Here is a 24,504-nt window from a genome sequence, read left to right on the forward strand (position 1 = left end):
TCTTTTTTTTAAATTATTTTTTTAATACTAGGACGAACGGTATTAAATACTGAATCTGCAAAGAAGAAGAGCGGGTTTTACAAAATATGAGCATTCGGAAGGATTGGCGGAGAAAGGAGGGGAATTAAAAGGGGTTTACCGCCAAACAGCTACATTCCTTTTCTGTAATGTGCCATCCATTTCACATAGGAACCAAATAGTACAGAAATCAAAGTTTCCCCATCGCAACACCTCAGACCATGATTGAAATGTAGAAAATTGCCACATCGGAAAGCAAAAAGTGTTTTCAATAGGAGAGCTGTGATAATCCGTCAGAGATCTCTGTCATATTGTGACGTGTACTTAAGCACCGATATCCTCAATCCTCTTTGTCAAGTTGCAAATTGTGCATTCCATCGACTCCTAATAAATGTGCATAGGGGTAGGATGAGAGATGACCCATGTCCTACTTGTCGGACAAAGCACTGCTGGTGCAGTCCATCATGATCATACATCCATTGTATGGATGAAAGATATGGATACCCTTTCTGCTACCACTGATGTCAGCTAGGCTTACCGTACATTCATCTTTATCAATCACCGACACACTGAGCAACAGAAGAGCTTACCTCATAGGGTGAAGCTATGTGGAATCGGCCTAGAACTACTCTGAACTAACGTTTATTTAGAAATGTACAAGCACAGCCCCTTTTTCCGTCATTCAGACCGGGGATGGCACTTTAAAACGGATGTGATATGGTTATAAACGAGCTGTTGTGGTCGGCTTCGGATGGCACATTTAGGCAAAGGTACAAAGGATCTTCAACCAATAGCTCAGTTCACTTGGGTGTTTTTAGATTTAATTTCCACCCTATTTCAGCTTTAACGCAGCACACCTGGCACATCCCCTAAATTCACCAGGTTATGGACAACAAAGGGGGACTGGATATTCCACAAGACCCCTGCATGGCTTCCTAAACATGTGGAGCACAGGAAAATACCACCTGTGAGCACATCCACGTCTCAGACAGGTCTGCCACGCTGCTTTCTTCCACGGCCGCCAGGGATTCTGGGTAATGACATGCAATGAGCACGTGCAGTATGCACTTCTGTAACCCAGGCTGTGCTGGAAAAGCCGTGTAATACGGCGGCAGAAGCTTATAGGGGTCCCTGTTAAAATGGACAAGGCGCAAAAAGTGATGCACTGAGTGCTCATTTGCATGTTATTACCCAGCATCCCTTGCTGCAGTGGAAGCGCTGTATGCTAAGAGATAATGGGGAAGGGCAGGGATGCAGACCTGTCTGAGATGTGCGACTGTGCTCACACGCGGGGTTTTTATTTGCTGTACAGTGGAGGGTTTTTGTCACTTGCTTACTCACCATAACGTATTTTGTGTCTGGCTGTAGACATGTAGACCAGGGGCGGCCGACATCAGCCCTCAAGGGCCACCAACAGGTCAGGTTTTCAGGATATCCCTGCTTCAGCACAGGTGGCTCAATCAGTGGCTCAGTCGAAGACTGAGCCACTGATTGAGCCACCTGTGCTGAAGCAGGGATATCCTGAAAACCTGACCTGTTGGTGGCCCTTGAGGGCTGAAGTCGGCCGCCCATGATACTGCAGATTTCACCAGTGATTGATTGTAGACTGTAGCTCCCTTTGTGTTCAAAGAGAAGGTAACTGCTGGATAAGAATGATGTCTTTGTTGACTCACTGATGTACAGTATAAAAAAAATATAGCTTTTTAGAACAGTCACACCGAGAACATTCCAGACCTTTACCAGTGCAAATGTCAATTGTTGCAATTGCGATCAATTGGTAATCATTTTTATTTGTAGAATTACAGAATCGCAATTTTTTTTTTCCCTCTTCATTTTTCCTGCATCATGGAAAGAAATCTACCAAAACAGGTAAATTAGCATTAAATTTAGATTAGGTAGGAAATTGGAAACAAGCCTGTACAGAACTAAATCTTCATAATTAACAAGTTTCGGATATTAATACAAATTCTGCAGCTGGGGATATGCCAAACTGATCAATGCAGACTTCAATGCAAAATAAATATATTGTATTGTGTATGAAGGATTGTCCACAGTTATTGCAACAATCATCAATACACTCAAAATGATCCCAATATCTGGTGAAAATCTGCACGTGGTAATGGATAAAGTTCAGCAAAAATGCCCACACTCCTTAGACATTTTGCTATTTTCCTCAGAAAAGTGCCAGTTTTAACCAGCCTAGCCCTTCTCCCTTCCTCAGGCGCACTCTCTCACTGGAAGGATATCGCGGTTAGCAAATAAACCCAGCCGTTTGGTGCCATGTTTGGCAAACCAGTGTTTCTTTCAGCTCAATGACCAACGGACTATATGAAAGTGGCTGATATTTTCTTGGCTTTATGAGCTTTGCCGCAGCTCTGTTTCCTCGAACATCCCGACCTTCCCTAAAGAAGGAATCAGGAATGTCCTAAGAAGCAGGACGCTGTGGGGGGGGGGGGGGGGTGGGGGGTGGATTCATTGAGGTCCCTTACGGATTCACACACCCTATTCGGAGTTAACACCAATTCAAGTCAATGGCAGGTAACGCCGGATCGTATGTGTGTGTGTGTGTATACGGTGTACTGTATACTAAAGATCATGTTGAAATAGAAAGCCCGGGGGACGCCTTAAAATGGAATAGTCCATACTGTGCAACATGGCAGTCCCAAAAGAAGGCGCTTTACGTGCTATGTATGGTATGGAATGGTAGACTTTGGCATAGATTCACTAAATGGTGCTTTGCTGGAGTGCGCCTTAAACCCCTATCCAGGTACTGTAAATGGTAAGCCTTAGCATATAGTAACTCCAGGCGTACTAAAGCCGCAGTTTAGTGATTCCGGGCTCAGGCCCAGATTCCCAAACAGGTGCTAAGCTTCAGCACCCTGTAGCACGCCTCAAAGGCCACCAACAAGCCAGGTTTTATGGATATCCCTGCTTCAGCACAGGTGGCTCAGTCTTTGACTGAGCCACTGATTGAGCCACCTGTACTGAAGCATAGATATCCATAAAATCTGGCATGTTGCTGGCCCTTGAGGGCTGAGTTTGAGAACCCTGCTTTAGTGGAAATGGGCCATTCGTCTTAAATACCTCATTGCTTGCGCATTATTAGAAATGGCGCCATGCGGTCCCTTGATCTGTGACCGTCCAGCATAGGGAATGCTGTAGCCACTGCTGAGTCGTCCTTCTACAATACAGAGGAATAGTAACTTTTGGGCAGAGGAGAAGTTCTTATTTTATTTCTAGGTAGAAGAGGTCAGCGGGAGACATGTCACCTGATCACATCAACGCATCAATTCACATTTTTTTTTCTGTTACAATAAAAAAAACCTCCAATAAACAAAACAATATGCATCTTTGACATATAAGGTAACGAGGTGGGAAACGGGAGCCTTGCAGGCTTTATTAATGAACCACCATCTACTCTTATTTTTTGTTAGCATTTTCATAAATGAGATCACCCCAAGGCCACAGGAGGCCTTAAATAGGTCAAAAAAAAGAATATTCCTAATGTAAGACATGTTCCTATAAACCTGGAGACTTGGCCAATGGGCTTTCCTGTCTGTCAGCAAACGCAACGCATAATTATACTGAGAAAAGCCAATGGTATCTAATTACTAAAGTCTCCCCGGTGCAAAACTGGGGGAAAATCAGTGCTAAAAACAGCACCATATTTATCACAGAAAAGGGATCCCATTGAAAGCAGTTGGAGTTTGTCTGGTGCATTTGCTTGGCGCTGGTTTTGTCTTCGTTTGGGAGACTTTAATAAATAGCCTCATAAGCCTTTATCCACAAAAGGGTGCAGAAATTTTGCCCACCTCTGCTGCCATTCAAACAGTAGCACAATAACGCGTCATCTCCTTAACCATTGTGTTAAATAGCAATGTATGGCGTTACCGGGAGCAATAACATCTGCTACATCGGTATGAATGGGGGCTGAGGGGTGCTGAAATGTTCCCCCCTTTTGTGGATCTGGGCCTTAATGTTCCAAATCAGACTCCTAGAAACGTCAAATTTGGGAGAACCTGATTTCCCCTCCCCACCACCCCCCAAAAAAAGCCATCCTAGGATTTAGGGGGATCCCCTTTAAAAAAACAACATAATAATTCAGAGTAGAGGCCATGTTGTACCTGTAACTTAAACGTTTTTTTTTTTTTGCATGGAGATTTGAAGAACTCGGTGTATTAATGAGAACGCCCATGTATAAACCGACTTCCATAGGGACATACACTGTGCTGGTTGTCCCTCGAACTATACAGAGTTCCCAGCAGGATTTTATCCCTGACAGAGCTGGAGCACCAGCTGTGACTACACAGTCTCAACATTTTGTCAGAGAAACAGGCCTGCTATACTGCCAGCTACTTGGCCACACATCACAAAGTGGACGGCCTGTGTGGGCCTGCATTGCCATGACATTTCCAACCAATGTTGGGAAACAGAGTCTCATAAACGTACTGTATGAAAGCTTCAGGAGAGATCTGGTTGATCATTCGGTATTCATGATACAAAATGTTCATATCCGCAGGCTGATCACGGCGGTGGCGTCATGGAGAACTCTCCAGGACCGCTCAACTACTCACGCAATCACCTGCTTAGCAAAATAAACCCCTATCCTTCTGTTGGGGGCCTCGTATTGATGTATGAGAAGCAGTTCGAGACGTTTTCCGTAACCACGAGAAACAGAAGATTCAAATAAAAACAAACGAAGTCCGTCCAGTTGGCAAAAAAAAAGAAGGAATCAAATGAAAAAGAAAGGCGCATACGGTTATAAAGAAGGAACCGTTTATATTACAGAGCGAGAGCGGGCTGTGGCTCAGAAAATCCCAGAAGCCTCTGCTCCAGGTCTTGTTTTCTGGAAAGCTGTGGCCTATGTGTTTCTGTGGTGTCCTGGGAAGTACAGCATTGTGGGAAAGAAACAAGCAGTTGTCTTTGGCATGGCGGTATAGCTGTATGATCCTATGACGATCTTAATGTCCCTTCAACCAGAAACTGAATCCTTTTTATTTCCAAAGTCTCCAAACAGCAAAATGAGTTTTTTTTCCAGCCTCCCACTGAGATGCACTGCCAGGGATGAATTTGGTTTGCTTTCAATAAAGCTTTCCTTGTTTTGGCAGACATTTTGTTTTTCTGTTTCCTCTGGATCCATAATGTATAATTATTACTATACAGTCTATTGTCAGTGTCTGTTCGTTTCTTTGTTTTTTTTGTATTTTTCCAAGTTGCTGGGCATGGCAACGCTCCATAATTAGATGGTTTTGTCCATTCTCAAGAAAAAAAGTTAACCAATGAAGATAAAATGCAAAAAATGCAAAAAAAAAAAAACGGTTTCCTCCTTAACATGTGCAAAATAGAGAAAAAAAAATATTTAAATTCTTTCTTTTGCGGGAATGCAAAGAAGAAATCTGCAGGAGAATCAAAAGAGAAAAGAATGATTATTATATAATTTCTGGATAAGAAGCTCTGTCTATCTTAGAGGCAGTCCAAGCGATGCATTTTTTTATAGGTCTGAAGCAGCACAAAATACTTACCTCTGTAGCGGGTGCCAGTAGCAGCTCCGACTGGGCTAGCTGGGGTTCTTGAAATGGCGGCTTAAATATCCTGCGTCACACTGGCCAATAGGAAGCCGTGACATCACCCCTTGGAGCTTCCTAATGGGCTATGCGGCCGGGACATTTCAACAACACCAAGATACCGGCACCTCATACTAAGATGTATATCTCTGGAGGCAGGGTGTCCCCGGAGCTGATATTAATGGGGTTCAGCTCCGGAGACCCCCTGTTTCAATACTATTTAATAAAAAAAAACCTGTCTAGCTTGGACTGATCCTTTAAAAAAAAAAACCTTTGTTATCGTGAATAATTAAGTTACATGTCATGATAATATCATGAGATATTATGTATTTTAATCCCTCTGGGGCTTAAGGGGTTAATGAGCTACAGTTTGAAGTTGAAAACACAAAATTTGGGGTCTGGCTTGTCAGGAATCTGTGGGAGCTTCAAAGGGGCTTGATTGAAGTTGGGTGCGAAAAGTATTTTCTAGAGATAAGGATATATGTTCTGCCAGACAGGGACTCGAACACAAACAAAAGGGATTTGAAAGGCATTCTCTGGAGGGTTTTGCAAGGCTCGGGGGGCGCGGCTACGAAAGTATTGAACATGAGTGACATTATTAAAAATGAGAATATCCTGTGATGTCAGCTCCTCTGCATAATAAAAGTTACAAATCTGTAACAGTGTCACCGAGGGGCACGTTCTGATATCACACACTGTATGTTTAAGGGGTAATAAGGGACAGATATTAATTTTACACTTACATGAGTGCCTGAATGTATTGATGTGACTCAGGTGTGTAAGTATGAGTTAAGGAAACTTATGAGTACATTTAGATATTGAAAAGGAGTTTAAACGTCATTTGTTAGGAGGGTTTTTACCTCACATTTGATTTACGACAGGGGCTGAGTTTATGTGGTTTACATGGGAAGAAAGAACATTTAAGTCTGAGCAAGGATTATGAAAATTAGATTTCAACAGAGGTGCGTTTGGACAGAACGCGTGAATTTCATACACCTGAACCAGTGGCCTCTCTGGGTAAAACATATGACATATGGTGATGTATAGGTTTTCTTTTATGTTTTATCCTTTTTATTTTGAGAAACAGTTCTGCATTTTATTGGAATTGTATGTTCTTGTAATACTTTTTTTCTGTAACCTAAGCACTGTATTTTATTTATATTAAAACATTTAATAAGTGATGCTTTGCGCTCATAATGAATTGTTGCACGCTGCGGAGAGAGTATTTACGTTTTCGGACACATTTTGCTAAAAAGGATTTGTGAGTGTTAAAGTGCATAGTTTTTTCTATAATAAACAGGTACCTGGGGCCCTGCCAGATATTAATTTGACATCTCTTGTTTTCATACCCCAGGTGGTGGCAGTGGATAGATATGATTTGCAATTGAGTAGGGCTTAATATTAACTCACTAGAGGTACCTTGACCAGGAGAAAGGTGAGTTGGCTAGAGTAGCCATGTGTATAACCTTGGTTGCATATGTAAGTCACGTGCTCACGTGTGTGCTGTTAGTGGCAGTGGTATATTGGGACGGATTTAGGAGATGTATAACTAATTTGTGGGACCTTTGCGGAGGTGAAGAGTGGGGCAGCTTGCGGGTTGTGTATTGATCCTTGTCCTTTAGGGGAAATTTCGTCCATTTGAGGAACTTCTGGGGGGGTAAAAAGTGGGAGCGCTTGCGGGCGTGAGTATTAACCCTTGTCCCATATGTAGGCCGCGTGCGATCGCCGGGTGCCATACATGACAAATGGTGGCAGCGGTGGGCCTAGCATTTGAAAACGCTTGTACAGATCAATTAAAGAAACATTCAGGGGGTTACGCTTATAAAAGTCTCCCAGCTTCACAACTGGAGGGGAAAAAAAAGGTTTATCAAAGGAAATAATCATACTGCCGCTTTCTGGCTGCGCTCCTTTTCTATGATACATGGAGCCTATTTGTTAACATTCCGTAGGGCAAAAAACAGAGCGACATTCATCAAATAAAACGAATCCCATTGAACGTAACGGGAGTTTTTCCTTTGCTAAATCTTTTCACAGACTTTGCCCCAGATTTTGTCTTCTGCTCCAATATTGCCTATCATTTTACAGCCAGTAGACTTTGTTAAATAGTCCCTTTATAACAGGAGTCCCCAAGGGCCACCAACAGACCAGGTTGTCAGGATAGGACAGGTGGCTCTATCATTATGACCCCATCACCTGTGCTGAAGCAGGGATATCCTGAATACCTGACCTGTTAGTGGCCCTTGTGGACCGGAGTTGGCCACCCCGGGTTTAAAGCATCAATCCCCTCCCCTACCCAGAAGCCCATGTGAGTTTAACGCGTATCATGTTCGTATCTTTCCCCAGAGGATGTCTTGATCTTTAAAACACCCTTTTTTTTTTAAATGTTAGTGTTAAAGATAATGATAATGATGTAGTAACCTTTAATATGCCCCGGGCTCCGGGGAGAGCACCATTTTGACCTCACAGAGCCGTATTATATAAACCCTGAAGTGGCTCTTTCAAGCTGCTTCTGTCCGGAAATCCCATTGAGGCAAAATGGGATTTTCTGCTGCTTCAGCGTATGTACAAGTACCCACTTAGTATGTCAAAATGTTTACATTTCATGAACAAAGCGGTCGTTTTTCAAAATAAAACGAGTGTGAAAAGAGCAAGAGGAGAGCTCCAAAAGAAAGTAAAGCTATATATATATATCGATCAGAATGGAGCTTTAACATTGAGACAAGAGGGGGCAGAAGAGCACACAAAACACCACAAAAGTGCAGTACCCTTGATTTAATATGGAGCGTTTATTGGCCAGTTGAATAGGGTTAAATAGAAAGTGTTTATTGGCCGGTTGAATAGAGTTATATGGAAAGTGGTTATTGGCCGGTTGAATAGGGTTATATGGAAAGTGTTTATTGGCTGATTGAATAGGGTTAAATGGAAAGTGTTTATTGGGCAGTTTAATAGGGTTAAATGGAACATGTGTATTGGCCGGTTGAATAGGGTTAAATGGAAAGTGTTTATAGGGCAGTTTAATAGGATTAAATGGAAAGTGTTTATTGGCTGGTTGACTAGGGTTAAATGGAACATGTTTATTGGCTGGTTGACTAGGGTTAAATGTAACATGTTTATTGGCTGGGTGAATAGGGTTAAATGGAACATGTTTATTGGCTGATTGACTAGGGTTAAATGGAACATGTTTATTGGCTGGGTGAATAGGGTTAAATGGAACATGTTTATTGGCTGATTGACTAGGGTTAAATGGAACATGTTTATTGGCTGGGTGAATAGGGTTAAATGGAACATGTTTATTGGCTGATTGACTAGGGTTAAATGGAACATGTTTATTGGCTGGGTGAATAGGGTTAAATGGAACATGTTTATTTACTGATTGAATAGGGTTAAATGGAACATGTTTATTGGCTGGGTGAATAGGGTTAGAAGGAACATGTTTATTGGCTGGGTGAATAGGGTTAGAAGGAAGCCCTTAAAAAAAAAAAAACCCCTAGAGAGATAGACCTTCCAGCAGAAGAGAGTTCTCCTGCAGGGATTGCCTCCAGCACTCCTGGAGCTTGCAAGAGAAGGAGGTGCCAGACCATTGAGAAAGAACCTACCATCTCCCCAAAAGCCTGTCCTATCTTCCCCACTAACAACGGCGGAACCTCAGAGCTTCTGTGACCCAGCAGGTAAAAAGCACATGGCACCCGGTAACAGCGTAATCTCCCAGAGGGTGGGGGAAAACCTGTTACATATGAGATTGTGTTTTTTTTTTTTTTTTTAATTACATTTTTTTACTCATCTGTATTTTTATATTAAATCAAGGGTACTACACTATTGTGGTGTTCTCCGTTTTGGCTTTATTTTTGTTAAATAAATCATGACACGGTGTAATATGTCATGTGTTGTTGTTCATCTGAGGTTGTATTTACCTAATTTTAAGACCTGCTAAGGAACAGATGATTGTTATTATGTCCTGATATGTAAAACCATGGAATTCAAAGAGGGTGTACTTTCTTTTTCACACCACTGTATATAGATCCATGTTAAAATGGACAAGAAACAAAACGTGACTCACTGTGACTGCTCATTTGCATGTCATTACCCAGAACTCCTGGCTGCACTGGAAGCATTGTATGCTAAGAGATAATGGGGAAGGGCAGGGTTGCAAAGCTGCCTGAGCCGTGTGACTGTGCTCACACGCGGGATTTGTATTTGCATGATAGAGGGGGAATGTCACGTATTGCACGTGAAACTGCCTACGGGGAGCCTTGCAACATGCAAGTGGATACTTACTACATAAGCAAGATACCAACTGGTCCCAGTAACAATACGGCGAGCCATGACACTGTGACCGCCGTGTTCCCTACTACGGACTCCGGCTCACAGGTTTTGGTGGATGGTGGTGCCACATACGTGGTTGTAGTTGTGGTTGTAATCGTGGTCGTGGTTTCTGCTGGGGAGACAAAAGAAACGTTGTTACTGTAAGTGGAGGAGCTAGCAATTACAATGTTCCAGGACAGAGGGAACTGGAATATAGGGGTGGGGGCTGCTTTATCCTATATATTTGGGAAAGTTGTCTGTCTGTTGACAATACATTTGGACACCTCTTAAGATATCGTAACCCCATTTTGCATGATGGTTCCTGAGATCGAGCAGCAGGTTGTTGTCTATGTTTGGCTACAATTGGACGCCATTTTGAATCAAGATGGCGGACCGAACCTTTCAAAACTGCACTGATTGTAACCAAATTCAGCAGGATTGTAAGTAGCTGGACTGAAGAAAGAAAACCCATGTTTTGCACATTGGTAACTTTATGTGGGATCCTCCCAAGTGGCAAGTGGAACAAATGTGTATGTTTGTGCGCCTGATGGAAAAAAAACAAACATATAGTTTACCCACCAGCATTAGAATAAAAATACATCAACATATTAAGTATTTTTTTTGGTTTCCTAGAACTCCCGAGCAATGCTATGTACTCTCCCCAAGTTAAGAATAACACAGAGTACTAGGGCTATTATGAGAAGTGGAGGAGGTCTTGGTATCTCAGGTGAGGGTCCGGCAGGTGTTTCAGGACTGTCTCATACAGGGAACAATCTAGATAACTGTTCTGTGCTGCTAGCTGATGGCCTGACCAAGGAAAATAGCAGCCACTGCAATTCAACTGGCCACTTTGCTAGTAAAGAATGCAGAGAGCAGGATAAGAGGTTTAGCAGGGCAATCTCGTGCTGAAATCAAGGGAGGCTGCAACCCTATTGGACACCTTCTTGTAACCTTGATGATCACATGGAACACTTTAAGGGAATTTATTCATGAAATTGATAAAATGACACAAACACATCTGCATCCATATTCATTAAACTGTTCTTGCAAGTCCGAACAGCGAGAAAACAGTATCGTAGGTCATCCTTTTTTCCCAGCTGGGTAAATCTTTCTCTCTCCCTTCCTTCAACTATACTGGAAGAGGCCGGCCTACTGGCCAACACATTATTCTCAGTGAGATTTCTTAGAAAATGTGGTAGATCTCTTTATCTTAAATTCATCTAACATCTTCCATTTGAGACCTGTGAGGTTTCAAAAGATTTGTACACTATGATGTCATCTATGAAGAACTCATGATGTCACACACCTGGAATGAATCAATCTCTAGATCATGCTTCAAAAACGCGTCTCAATGTCAATTTATCACAATACTTTGCAGCTATTCTGCCCGGTGTGCTTCAGCTTTTCATCGGGGTGTCCAAATACACACACAATAAATACCACGGGGTGTCAAATTCGGTGCCATTTATCTGCGCATCTCTTAGCGTCGCAGTAATCTGCCAGGCCTGAGATACTGGAAACCAACCAACCAAGAGGTCTTAGTGACGTTTAGGAAGAGGTAATAAGATGACGTATGTGCCACTGATGCTAATGGAAGCCGGAGAGGAAATCTTTGAGTAGTTGCAGGGAACCGATAGTCTGACAATGATATAGAGACCCATGTACCTAAAATGTGCACCACCACCAGGGTACTTGGTGTGCTCCTTGCCACTGCCCATGAAGTATTTCCCATTGTAAAACCATTTATCTGCACTGTAAATACCGCACTGCACACGATAAATCCATTATTTCACATGTTCAATAGCGCAATTTGCATTGCAAACCCCATCGTTCTTAATTTAAACCCCGGATTCACAAAATCAAGTCGTTCACATTTTAAAGCTCACAAAACCAATTGGAAAGAACAGAGATTCATGCTCCAAATCCAGTTATTTACATTGTAAGGGCTGTAATTCACATTCTGTTCGGAATAGCAGGATGTTTCCCAACGGCCCTCGAGTCAATTACAGCTCAGCGCTGATGATAATTATGATATATAGATGGTTAGAGCTCTCCAAATAGCTTCCTCTCGAGTAGTTTCCTTTCCGTTCTGCACACATTGCTGTGGCAGTGAAAGGGTGGGAGCAGCAGATATGGCTGTGTCACCCCAAAGTGTCACATAAAGTGTCTGTGGAGTTAATACTGGAGTTAGAATTGGAGGTGAATACTGCAAGAAGATAATAATTGTTTGTTCTTGTATAGCGCTGCTAGTTTTACGTAGCGCTTTACAGAGACATTTTTGCAGAGACAGGTCCCTGCCCCGCAGAGCTTACAATCTATGTTTTTTTGGTGCCTGAGGCACAGGGAGATAAAGTGACTTTCCCAAGGTCACAAGGAGTCTACACTGTTTCTCAGTGCCAGTCAGTGTCTTTACTCACTGAGCCGCTCCTTCTCCAGAAGAAAAGATCTGGACTCTGCACTTCAAAAACAACTACAACCTTGTAACTGTGAGAACTTGACCTTCTAAGTGCTGTGGTAATTTGTACTCTTCCTATCCCCCAGTACCTGGGAAGTCTCTCCTCCTGCATCTCACTATGCCCTCCCTACTGCTTTTTCTGTTTACTGTTGACTCACTCCTTTGTAAACGTTTCTGTTCTCTCCAACTTCCCACTCCCCTCCTGTCCACATTTCTTCATCTCTCCTCCCCTCCACCTATGTATGTGCCCATACTGTACACTGCACCATTATTTATACACCACTCTCCCAACAACTTCTTTACCCCTCAATAAAAAGCACCCCCACAAATCCTCTATTGACATCTTCTATCTACTCCTTCCTGTTGCTGGGAATCTCCCCTAAGCCTGAAGCCAGACATACACACCTGCTCTCACCCATGCCTCCGTGCCATCTCCTCCCATGCAAATGGTGTTAACCTTCTGATTTAATCCTGACCAACCTTAAAACTTGCCCCACAAATCAAGCATCCCAATAGCCTGCACTCATGGCTACTGTCCCACAACCACAGTCAGTCCTACCCCACATTGTGGCCAAGCACTGCCATCTACTGCACTTACTCCCTCACCTTCTGTCTCTGTACCTCTCCCATCCAACCTCTTAGATTGTAAGCTCTCTAGGCCAGGGATTTCCTTTCCTATTGTCTGATTTTGCTGCGCTGAATGTATTATTATAATTCTTTGTACTGTATTCTTTGTGAAGCGCGGAGTACACTTTTGGCGCTATATAAATAGTCATACAATACATACAGTAAGAGCGTTACTGTTTGGTACAGGAGGCAAAGTCCTATTTCAAAGTAAACTTTGCCACTGGGTAATTTTTCACTTTCATTTTAACGAAGGTGATTGTCAACCCATTCACTGCCAGACAGGAGACGTATGCCATTGTAACAAGCATCGCATAGCTCCTCCCATCGCTCCATATAGCAACTCCCTATAGCTTCTATTAATTGCACACTATAATTCCTCTCTTAACCCCTTCTGTAGTTCCTATAACTCCTCCCTAACTCCACCTATTGCTCCATATAACAGCTCTCTATAACTTCTCCCTTTAACGGCACCCTATAATTCCTCCTTTAACGCCTCCTGTTTCTCTACATAACGCATCCTATTACTTCAAATAATTCCACCCTATAATTCTTCCCTTAACCCCTTCTGTAGTTCCCATAACTCCTCCCTAACGCCACCTAATGCTCCATATAACTTCTCCCCTTAACGGCACCCTATAATTCCTCCTTTAACTCCTCCTGTTGCTCCATACAACTGCTCCCTGTAACTCATCCTTTTACTCCAAATAATTACACCCTATAATTCCCCCCTTAACCCCTTCTATAGTTCCCATAACTCTTCCCTCGCTCCTCCCATTGCTCCATGTAACCGCTCCCTGTACGTCCTCCCTAATTAATTCTGTTCCTACATGTATCAGCTCCTTATCGCCCCTCCTGCTCTATGTAACCAAACCCCCGAAATCCCAACACAGCAGCACAGTGCCTTGATAAAAGCCCTATGTTCAAAGTGTCTTTCTTTGCACCAACTCCGCAGCAAACGGGCTTTGTTTCGTATCTGGTGTGATCATTTTCATGCCCTTACCCATCACCCTTACCCATCACCCTTACCCATCACCCTTACCCATTACCCTTACCCATTACCCTTACCCATTACCCTTACCCATTACCCTTACCCATACCCATCACCCTTACTCATTACCCTTACCCATCACCCTTACCCATCACCCTTACCCATTACTCTTACCCATTACCCTTACTCATTACCCTTACCCATCACCCTTACCCATCACCCTTACCCATCACCCTTACCCATCACCCTTACCCATCACCCTTACCCATCACCCTTACCCATTACCCTTACCCATTACCCTCTGCTGTTTAACCGCTACACATGATGTATTTTTTATCCCCAATCTTTTCCCTCTATAACCGCATTGTGTTTCCGGGGCCCTTATTGAGGTCCCTGAATGCAGCAAAGGGCCAGCCTGTCAGTGGCCCCTAAAGACGAATAGCGCCCTGGCACTGAAAGTGTTACATTCCTAGTGTAGGGGGTATTGCTGCTTTGAAGGTGCAGTTGACAAAAGACATGAGCTGCTGCACCTTTAAAGTGAGACCAATGGCTTAAAGCAGACACCTTATTTAAACAGGCCCAGAGGCTGCAGTAGAAAGCCCACATGGCAACTTCTGATTAATCAAACGTGTTCCACCAGGTAGCACAGAACTGTTTCCCCGGCATACTTTATACCAGGGGCGGCAAACTGCAGTCCTCCAGGGCCACCAACAGGTCAGATTTTCAGGATATCCCTGCTTCAGCACAGGTGGCTCAATCAGTGGCTGAGTCGGAGAATGAGCCACCTGTGCTGAAGAGCCACCTGTTCTATCGTTGACTGAGCCACCTGTGCTGAAGCAGGGATATCCTGAAAACCTGACCTGTTAGTGGCCCTTGAGGACTGGAGTTGTCCTCCCCTCCTCTAGACTTATCCCACAAACTATCTTATCCTGAGCTTCCCTGATAAGACTCTTTGAAGCCCAATCCCAAAGTAGAAGTAATTTAGCAGCCATATTAACTTCGGTCTGAGGCTCAACCATTAGGCAGAGATCCTCAATTTAAAATGCACCAGTAAAACATACACCCTATTCTACACTACGGGGGACAATTCTCTCTCTAAAAAAAGATGTCCTGGGGGGGGGAAACCCAAAAGAAAAGCGCCCCTGTACTAGGCAGCATAATGATGAATTCCTTCACCGACATGTTGCAGGCTGTACTAGGACACACACCGAGCCCATCAACCCCTCCCTCTCATCCTACGTCTTATTTATTGATAACGGTGAAGGGGTTAAAGTGGGTCCAAACGGCGAACGCGAGGGCTTCATTATTTCCTCATTAGGGTTTAATTCTCCTCCTAGCCGCACAGACTCAGGGGTCGCCGACCACTCTCGCAGGCGGGAGGTTTTAATTATGTCCTGTCAAGGAAATGTTGGATGCAAGACAGGCCTCCAGGAAAGGGGACACACACAGCCACCACTTTGATGTTCTACCAGTAATAATAAGAAGATCTTGTATTATTTTTAATACGTTGTGTTGATGGGGCACCTTTCATTTCTAAATGCTTCATACTTGTGCAGCCACCTCCTGAGGGGGGCATCGTGCGAGGGGTTACGGTCAGGTCAGGAACAATGATATTTTACCCACGGCGGGAGAGAAGCTGAAGGATTTGCTGAGAATGTGTGGTGGAGAGTGGAACAAAACCCCACGTGCGGATTCAAGACTAAGATCTCAATCAATATGGCACTCTTCTGTCTTATCTGATTTGCTAGCAAACCCTTTCACTGGCTGGTTAGTCTCCTGATGACTGATCCGCTCACATTCACTACAGTAGCATCCTCACTGACCTTCAACCAATTAGCTATAATAATCCTTATCCGAGTCTGCATCGGAAACCTGCTGGAAACTGCCCTGTGTTTCCAGTTTGATATGGCCACCGGCTGCTGTTGTAGCCCTTCAGTCCGGTCCTGATGCTGCTATTCTGCTTTGCTCTTATGTGGCCTGTTCCAGCCACGTCTATACCTGTCCTGGTCCAGCCTCATCTATACCTGTCCTAGCCAAGCCTGATCTATACCTGTCCTGGTCCAGCCTGGTCTATACCTGTCCTAGTCCAGTCTCGTCTATACCTGTCCCAGTACAGCCATATCTATACCTGTCCCGGTCCAGCCTCGTCTTTACCTGTCCTGGTCCAGCCTCGTCTTTACCTGTCCTGGTCCAGCCTCGTCTTTACCTGTCCTAGTCCAGCCTGGTCTATATCTGTCCTAGTCCAGTTTCGTCTATACCTGTCGCAGTCCAGTTTCATCTATACCTGTCGCAGTCCAACCTCATCTATAACTGTCCCGTTCCAGCCACGTCTTTACCTGTCCTATTCCAGCCTGGCCTATACCTGTCCTAGTCCTGCCCTGCCTCGTCTATACCTATCCTGGTCCAGCTTTGTCTATACATGTCCTGGTCCTGCCTAAGCTATGCCTGCTCTCATGGTCTCATGTATCCTGCAGTATAACAAGTGTCTCTGGAGAGCTGTGTGTGTCAGGCTGTTGTGTAAATGTGTTGCATATTGTTTGAAGCTTTCGGTCCATACTAGCACTATGCCTGACCTCAGACACACACACACACACACACACACTGGGAAGTGCTGATCACCAAATCAAACTCCTTACTACTATTCATTTCCACCAACCGACAGACTCACCTGCCTTCTGGGCTTCCGTGGTGACATGCTTGGGCTCCTCCGTCCAAGGGGTGGCATGTGCTGCCACGCTCCAGTCACTCCACGTGCCTATCTCATAGTCTTTAGCTGCCACCTGGATGATGTACTCTTTGCCAGCATAAGCGTCTGTGATAGTATGAGATGTCCCGTCTGACAGCTCCACCTACGGAGGGAGAGCAGGTCACAGCGTTATAGGATATCTCATACCCATAGGCTCGCACCTACTGGAGAAGATGACAAATTAACTCCATTCACGTTGTCCTTTACACTTCTTATACTTTTAGTCATATGTCTAATGGGTTTAATTCAGGTGACCGACATTTTAAAATTAACCTCTTTCTTTTCCTACTGCAACACAGACCATAATCCTTTATTGAGGATATATATATAAATATATATATATATATATATATATATATATATATATATATATATATATATATTTAAACGGTGCCCATTGCTTACACAGATTCTGCTCTCTTGTACTGACACACAGTACTGCTGCTTTTTCAATGGTGCTTCAACCACTGTGCACATACAGACACAAGAACCCAAGGAGTTCATTCACAAGGTGGATGGTACTTCAAACTAAACTGAAAAGCAGATATTGGTCATTAGTGAAAGTCTCTATAAAAGTATGCATTAGAGACGGAGGAGGGGGAATGAACACAGATCTTGCAATAAAAGATATATCTCAACCTGCAAAACAGTTTCAAAGCTGGTGGAGGAGAAGCAGATACTGTACACTGCTGTGAATGTGGGCACCAGCAATGTGTCACCTTGTGCATACCGGAGAAAGGGAATTGTTTGAGTGGGTTCTATGCATATGACTTTGCAGCTATAATGATGTAATAGAAGGCATTTCTCCCCCTGGTCTCGGAGCGCATCACGGCACTTTGAGTCCATTTTGTCCGGTGTTCTTGTGATTATGGAAAGTGTCAGTAGGAGCAGTTAGGGAGAAGTTACACTGCACGTAACTTGCCTCATGTTCTTTTCCCTTTTAGTAGCGGCAACAACTCTGCTATATCTGAGCTGGCGTAATTTTCCCTGTCTAGCTGGGTGAAATGGGAAAAAGTGGATTAACTAGCTTATTACGTATGTGGCAGCCGCAAGCAGAAAACGATCCAGTGTGTCACGACAAAATATTTCTAGCATTCATCGTTCTGTACTTAAATCGCATTGTAAGAGACATTCACCCGATGGGGACCATTTGGACATCCCTGTTATAAGATGGGGAAAAGGGCCTATCCCTCTTACTCAAGATATGGTCACAGTTACACAGCACGGTTATTTTAAGCACAGGCTAAATGGTTCCCCCTAAACAAGAAATGTCCCTTTCATAAAGTTTTTTATACTACAGGGAAATTTAGATCCAAATCACAAAATGGTGCAGTGTATGAAGAACCAAGCGTCCCACCTGCTGATCCATAAAGTTACATACACCACTGTATTCACGGCCAGTGCCAGGGGAGAAGAGTGAGATGGAAGGGGTCTGCGGGGCTAATGTCCTTCTTATTAAGAATCAGAAACACGGCCTGTCAGGTGATCGCCTCGCCTAGAAGGGGAGCGGGACTGCCAAGAACAGCCAGCGAAGCAAATCCAATAAATGATTTTAAGAGACAGCTCTGATGTTTTTATGTGGAGAGAAGGGATTGAGGGATAGAGTGACAGAGCTGGGAGGTGGGGTGCAGGGGAGCTGGAAGGAGGCAGGTTTCATGGTCTGGGTTCCTGTCCAGACGTTTCCTTACACTCTCGGCTCTCTTCCCCTCGGAGCGTGACAGAGAACAGACGGAGCTGGGTTATATCCACAGCTCCGGCTCAGGTGCCGGTGACTGATACACAATAGCTGTCAGGAGATCCCCCTGCTTCGATTCAGCCCCGTAATGGCTGCGTCCAGCTGACAGCCACAGCTAGCAAGCTATCAGGTTTAAAGCATGGCTCACCCTGGCGGCTTTCCTATTCCCCCCTCGTATGAGTGTGATGGAGATCAAGGGTTTCCAGGTGGACACGTGCATATTGGTGAAGCCCTTTACAAGGCTCTGTGCCTCGGGCTCAGTATCAGGTGGTAGCAAGGTCTTCTGGCAACTAAATATGGGAAACAACTGCCAGATTAAATTTAGTTTCAACAGGATTTTTTTTTTTTTAATCTGGTGCTGTTTTTTTGCACCCCATTTTGCAGCTGGGAGACGGCAACACAATAACCCCCTTAAAGACCCCTATTCGATATGCGTGAAGCCTAATTCCAGTTCCTGGAGATTTTACCCCTATTCATTTGAATAGCGCTGAAATCTTCTCTAGCACGGCGTAGACATCGCGGCTCATAAAATATATACAGGAATCCTGCACTTCTCTACAGCAGGGATCCCCAGCTCCAATCCTCCAGGACCACTAGCAATGCAGGTGTTACGGATACCCCTGCTAGAGCACAGGTGGTTCAGTCACAATGATTGGGCCACCTGTGCTAATGAGAGGCTATCCTTAAATCCTGCACTGTTAGCGGTCCTTGGTGACTGGAGTTGGGAACCTCTGCTCTACAGTACATAAGGAGGATCCCTACTGACCTACAGTATGGAACACCACTGGTGGTACACAAGGCTCTACCAAGTATTACTTACTCTCTCATGGCCATAAGCCTGAGGATGCTGTGGGAGGAAGGATGGACGGACACCAGAAAAACAAGCAGAATATTTACACTTTGGGAATATTTGAAGTTAACTTGCAATAGTTAACTCTGTAGTTTAGTGAAACCAAGGGAAAATGTGCAGAGGATAGAAGCATGATATACAAATACCCTAGTTATAGTGTTGGCCGAGCTTGAAACGGTTGGTGAGATGGTGGAAACGTTGTTACATTATAATGGTGGCACTGGAAAAAATGGGGTCATTAAACTACTTCTGTAAGAGGTATCCCTTCCTGTGTATAAGATGGTGTCCTTTCATAGCAAGTCATGCTTACATGACCCTGCAACTGGCTCTATGCAAAAGTGGCGAATTTAGTTTCACAAGATTAAGAAGGTCATTTATAACGTGTCTGGATATTTGTGAATTTCTTGATCCCAAGTTCAGCTCTCAAACGTGTTTTGTTTTTTTGTTTTTTGGAGGCTATTTAAATATTACCATTGTTTTTTTTTTAATTGTACTGATCCTATATACTGTACTTATCTGACAGAGTGGTTTGGAGACTGGCTAAATGAAGGAACGTGAGAAGTTAGAGAGAAATTATAGCAAGTGGCTATATGAAGTGACATGAGAAGTTAGGAGGATTTTTAGGCAGCAGTTATGAGAATTAAGAGTTGCCATTAGATTGTTTCATTTTGCACCAGTCCTTTGTACCATGGATAGAAAGACCCCTACAGTGGCAAAGAGATTCTCTTCCAAGGGCTATTTATCAAAGTCAGACTCATGTCAAAACATCTTGAGATTTATAGAAAACAATAACTGGGTCCATCAATCTAAACAAAAATGGTGCTCATCATTAAATTAACAGCACAAGAGAGCTGAGCATGCAATTCTTTGCCTGACTGTTTTATTGTATTTATCAATGGCTCGCATCAATAAGTGATTTGGTTTTATTGAGTGATAGAGTTAAGATAAGTAATGCGACATTTAAATGGGATGTATCAATTGCAGTGCCTAGAACCATCATCCCTTTTCCTCCGCACTGAAAAACTCCACCAGCAATGGGATGTAACAATGCAGGTATAAGCCATGCACATGTTCCCTCCTCACTTGTGAGGAAGACAATGTAATAGCTGATTTGGTCTAATTCAATATATTTGGGAGGCGTGACAAACACCCTTCACCAGCTCAGATACAATGACAGTAACCAGTATTTTGTGTGACTGGTTTAAATAATAGTGCTGGTTTACTAAAGGATCGACGTTGTGGTCCTACTTTGGACCTTCATCAAGCTCCGTATCTTGATAAAGGCCCAAAGCAGGACTGCAGTGTTGATCCTTTAGTAAGCCAGCACTGTCAGTCACACAAGTTCAGTGGAGCGCCGTCTCACTCTCTGTTCTTGTATGTGATCCTCATCCAACGAAGAAGATACTGTAAGTGCGCCCGTGGCAGTACGGGAAGATACTGTAAGTGCGCCCGTGGCAGTAAGTGAAGATACTGTAAGTGCGCCCGTGGCAGTACGGGAAGATACTGTAAGTGCGCCCGTGGCAGTACGGGAAGATACTGTAAGTGCGCCCGTGGCAGTACGGGAAGATACTGTAAGTGCGCCCGTGGCAGTACGGGAAGATACTGTAAGTGCGCCCGTGGCAGTACGGGAAGATACCGTAAGTGCGCCCGTGGCAGTAGGGGAAGATACTGTAAGTGCGCCCGTGGCAGTACGGGAAGATACTGTAAGTGCACCCGTGGCAGTACGGGAAGATACTGTAAGTGCGCCCGTGGCAGTACGGGAAGATACTGTAAGTGCGCCCGTGGCAGTACGGGAAGATACTGTAAGTGCGCCCGTGGCAGTACGGGAAGATACTGTAAGTGCGCCCGTGGCAGTACGGGAAGATACTGTAAGCGCGCCCGTGGCAGTACGGGAAGATACTGTAAGTGCGCCCGTGGCAGTACGGGAAGATACTGTAAGTGCGTCCGTGGCAGTACGGGAAGATACTGTAAGTGCGCCCGTGGCAGTACGGGAAGATACTGTAAGTGCGCCCGTGGCAGTACGGGAAGATACTGTAAGTGCACCCGTGGCAGTACGGGAAGATACTGTAAGTGCACCCGTGGCAGTACGGGAAGATACTGTAAGTGCGCCCGTGGCAGTACGGGAAGAAACTGCGAGTGCGCCTATGTCCTATTTGACCCAATATTTTGCTGACACCAGAAACCAGAAAACCTTAGAGAACAATCTGTTAGCCGAACTTGTTACCGCCATTAATTTGGTGTCGTTTGTCACCGATGAAGGGAGGTTAGGAGAAGAGAGATTGGGATAGTTCATGCACAATGGTAATATTCAGTAACAGACGTTGGAAAGTTTCACACGCAGCGTTAATACCCGGACATCGCCAGCTCCTTCTTTAGTTTTTTGATTGGCCAAAATCAGCTGCTACATTGTGTTTGTTTCACAAGTTACATGCGTGCCGACACATTTCCTTCTGTCAGTGGGTTCCAACCTTTTTTTGGTTAAGAAACCCTATATGCAATTCTGAGGAACCCCAACCCTCTCTAATAGCGCATCTGATATCAGATGCATTGTGAGGAACCCCGATCCTCTCTAATAGCGCGTCTGATATCAGCTGCATTGTGAGGAACCCCAACCCTCTCTAATAGTGCGTCTGATATCAGATGCATTGTAAGGAACCCCAACCCTCTCTAATAGCGCGTCTGAGATCAGATGCATTGTGAGGAACCCCAACCCTCTCTAATAGCGCGTCTGATATTAGCTGCATTGTGAGGAACCCCAACCTTCTCTAATAGCGCGTCTGAGATCAGATGCATTGTAAGGAACCCCGACCCTCTCTAATAGCGCGTCTGATATCAGATGCATTGTAACGAACACTAACCCTCTCTAATAGTGCGTTTGAGATCAGATGCATTGTAAGGAACCCCAACCCTCTCTAATAGCGCGTCTGAGATCAGATGCATTGTAAGGAACCCTGACCCTCTCTAATAGGGCATCTGAAAACCACTGTTCTATGTACTTGTGATGCAAATAGATACGAGTGATACAAACACCAGCAGAAGTGAGGAGCCTGATATAAAGACCTGCTAATGTAAAAGGCAAGTCATTAACCCATCAAAACCAGACCAGAAAGGGATACAGGGATATACCAAATAAGTAACCATGGGACGGATGTTGATCCAGCGAGTAATCTGATTGCCAATATTAATGCCAGGAAGGAATTTATTTTTCCCTTTATGAGACAGCATTGGATAATGTGTTACTGGGGTTTTTTGTTTGCCTTCCTCTGGATAAATATATTGTAAATACATACATAGGATAAAGTATCTGTTTTCTACATTTAGCATAGGTTTACCTCATCTACTATGTAACTATGTAAGTATCTAACAGCAGTCGGCCACATATGGCAGTGAGGGGTTAACCTCAATTTGTGAGGGGTTAACCACAATTTGTTTCAGATCCACTGGCAGAGATGCAATGTGCCACCATACAGTATGTACAGCATGGCCGAGATTTCCACGCACAGATGCAGTTCCTCTAGGTGGCGCTATAACCTTGTCCTAAGCTGCTTTTCCCACTTTGCCAATAACACAATTCTTTAATTTTGCTTCACGGGGCATTCATTTAATAGTCCTTAACATGTAACCATTGTCTCCCCACTGCTGGAGGAAGCCTCCCCAAAGATCTCCCAGGAACTGCTTTTGCAGCCGCTCTTCTCGTTACGATTTCATCCTCCCATCTCACTTTTGGTCATTATCTTTTATTTTCCCTCGGAGTCCAGTCGAGTACCAACTCTGTCCAACGATGGCAATTACCTCCTGTGATGTGACTTGATATATATATATATATATATATATATATATATATATATATACAGATGCAGCGGCCATCAATCAAACATATCACGTGCTGTATACCTCGGAATACCCATGTCATGGCGTGTCATTACCGCGTGTTTTATCGAGTGCAGAAAATGTCATTTTAGTGTTCTGGTTTTTAAACACCTGCAAAGTGACACAGTAGCACAGTGCTGTACTGTACACATTATAATTCATTCATTTCTGCCACAGAAATGCGAAGAATTGCACCCAAAGAAATCCGGATCCATGAAATTCAAACAAATGAGCCGCATGGAGTACAGCAACGCACACGAAAACGGCTCAGTGATATGTTCGAATAACGGCTGCTGCATCTGTGTATACACACACACACACACACCATCACATTTTAAGTTATAGTGGGTGAAAAAGGCAACAAGAAACCTCCACCGTATAGTATATAGCAAATAAAAAGATCACTTGTGAGCACAGTCACGTCTTAGACAGGTCTGCAACCCTACCTTTCACCATTATTACGTAGCATACAGTGCTTCCACTGCAGCAAGGGATTCTGGGAAATGACATGCAAAATAGCACACCGTGTCACCTTTTGCCTGAAATCCATTCACCACTCACAGACATGTCCTTAATGGGTCTCATCAGTGTGAGGCTGGTTGTACTGACTTTGCAGTTTTCAAGGCTGTAGGATTTAGCATCACATTTTAAGTTATGGTGGGTGAAATATAATAACGGGACGGCAAGCAGTGACCTATGACGTCATCCCGTTATTACTAAGGAGTTCCGTGTATCGAACCCTGCTTCATCTTAACCACCGCAGCGGTAATCGGGACCCTCTGCTCGCGCAGCCTGGAAGCATTTACCCTTGTGTGTCCTGAGTTCTCTCTGGATGAGTTGTAAACACAGAACTTTCGTTTCCTGCACCGACCCGCGGCGTGTGACAAAGACTCCTGGTGGGGACACTACCTTCATCTGAGCGCCATCTCGCATGAGATGTTGTGACTCTATAAGCTCAATGTTCCTGCTACACTTGTGTGTGTTTTTTGTTAAAGATTGATACCTTTGTGAATAAATTGTTGCCAGAATTACGCTATGTAGCAAGCGCCTCTTTCTCTTAGATTCCTATTGGATGTGGTTCATCCTGTGAGAGGCTGCGGCAAAGTCACGGCATTTTGAATATTTTACAACTCTTTGCAAGGATTTGGGAATAGACATGTATTTGGACTGTTCCTTTATTTCCTGCGTCATATTCCAGAGGTTTTTCTTTTCTCCTTTTAGTGTGTCTATTTCTATTGTTTGGAATGTGCCTATTATGGTTTGATTCATTATTTATAATTTTACCTTTTTCAACTTTTAACACTTTATCACTCACAGTTATACCTCACTCTTTATCTGCACATATAACA

At 44.0% G+C, this 24,504-nt stretch overlaps 1 protein-coding gene across 6 annotated transcripts in view; it reads right to left on the minus strand.

Moving 5' to 3' along the window:
* Positions 1–1,548: 1,548 nt before the first annotated feature.
* The window catches only part of CNTFR (ciliary neurotrophic factor receptor), a 700,478-nt gene continuing 677,522 nt past the window's right edge, over positions 1,549–24,504 (minus strand). For 5 of the 6 annotated variants that reach the window (XM_075581830.1, XM_075581850.1, XM_075581880.1 and 2 more), the window contains 3 exons: positions 16,623–16,803; positions 9,858–10,017; positions 1,549–5,414 (listed from right to left, as the gene is read on the minus strand). In XM_075581830.1, coding sequence (XP_075437945.1) covers position 5,414; positions 9,858–10,017; positions 16,623–16,803 — 342 coding nt within the window. In that variant the 3' untranslated portion in view covers positions 1,549–5,413. The remainder of the gene's footprint in view (positions 5,415–9,857; positions 10,018–16,622; positions 16,804–24,504) is intronic. The other variant, XM_075581818.1, reaches the window with a different exon arrangement.

This window comes from Ascaphus truei, chromosome 1 (genome assembly GCF_040206685.1).
Source record: "Ascaphus truei isolate aAscTru1 chromosome 1, aAscTru1.hap1, whole genome shotgun sequence".
Taxonomy (NCBI): Eukaryota; Metazoa; Chordata; class Amphibia; order Anura; family Ascaphidae; genus Ascaphus; species Ascaphus truei.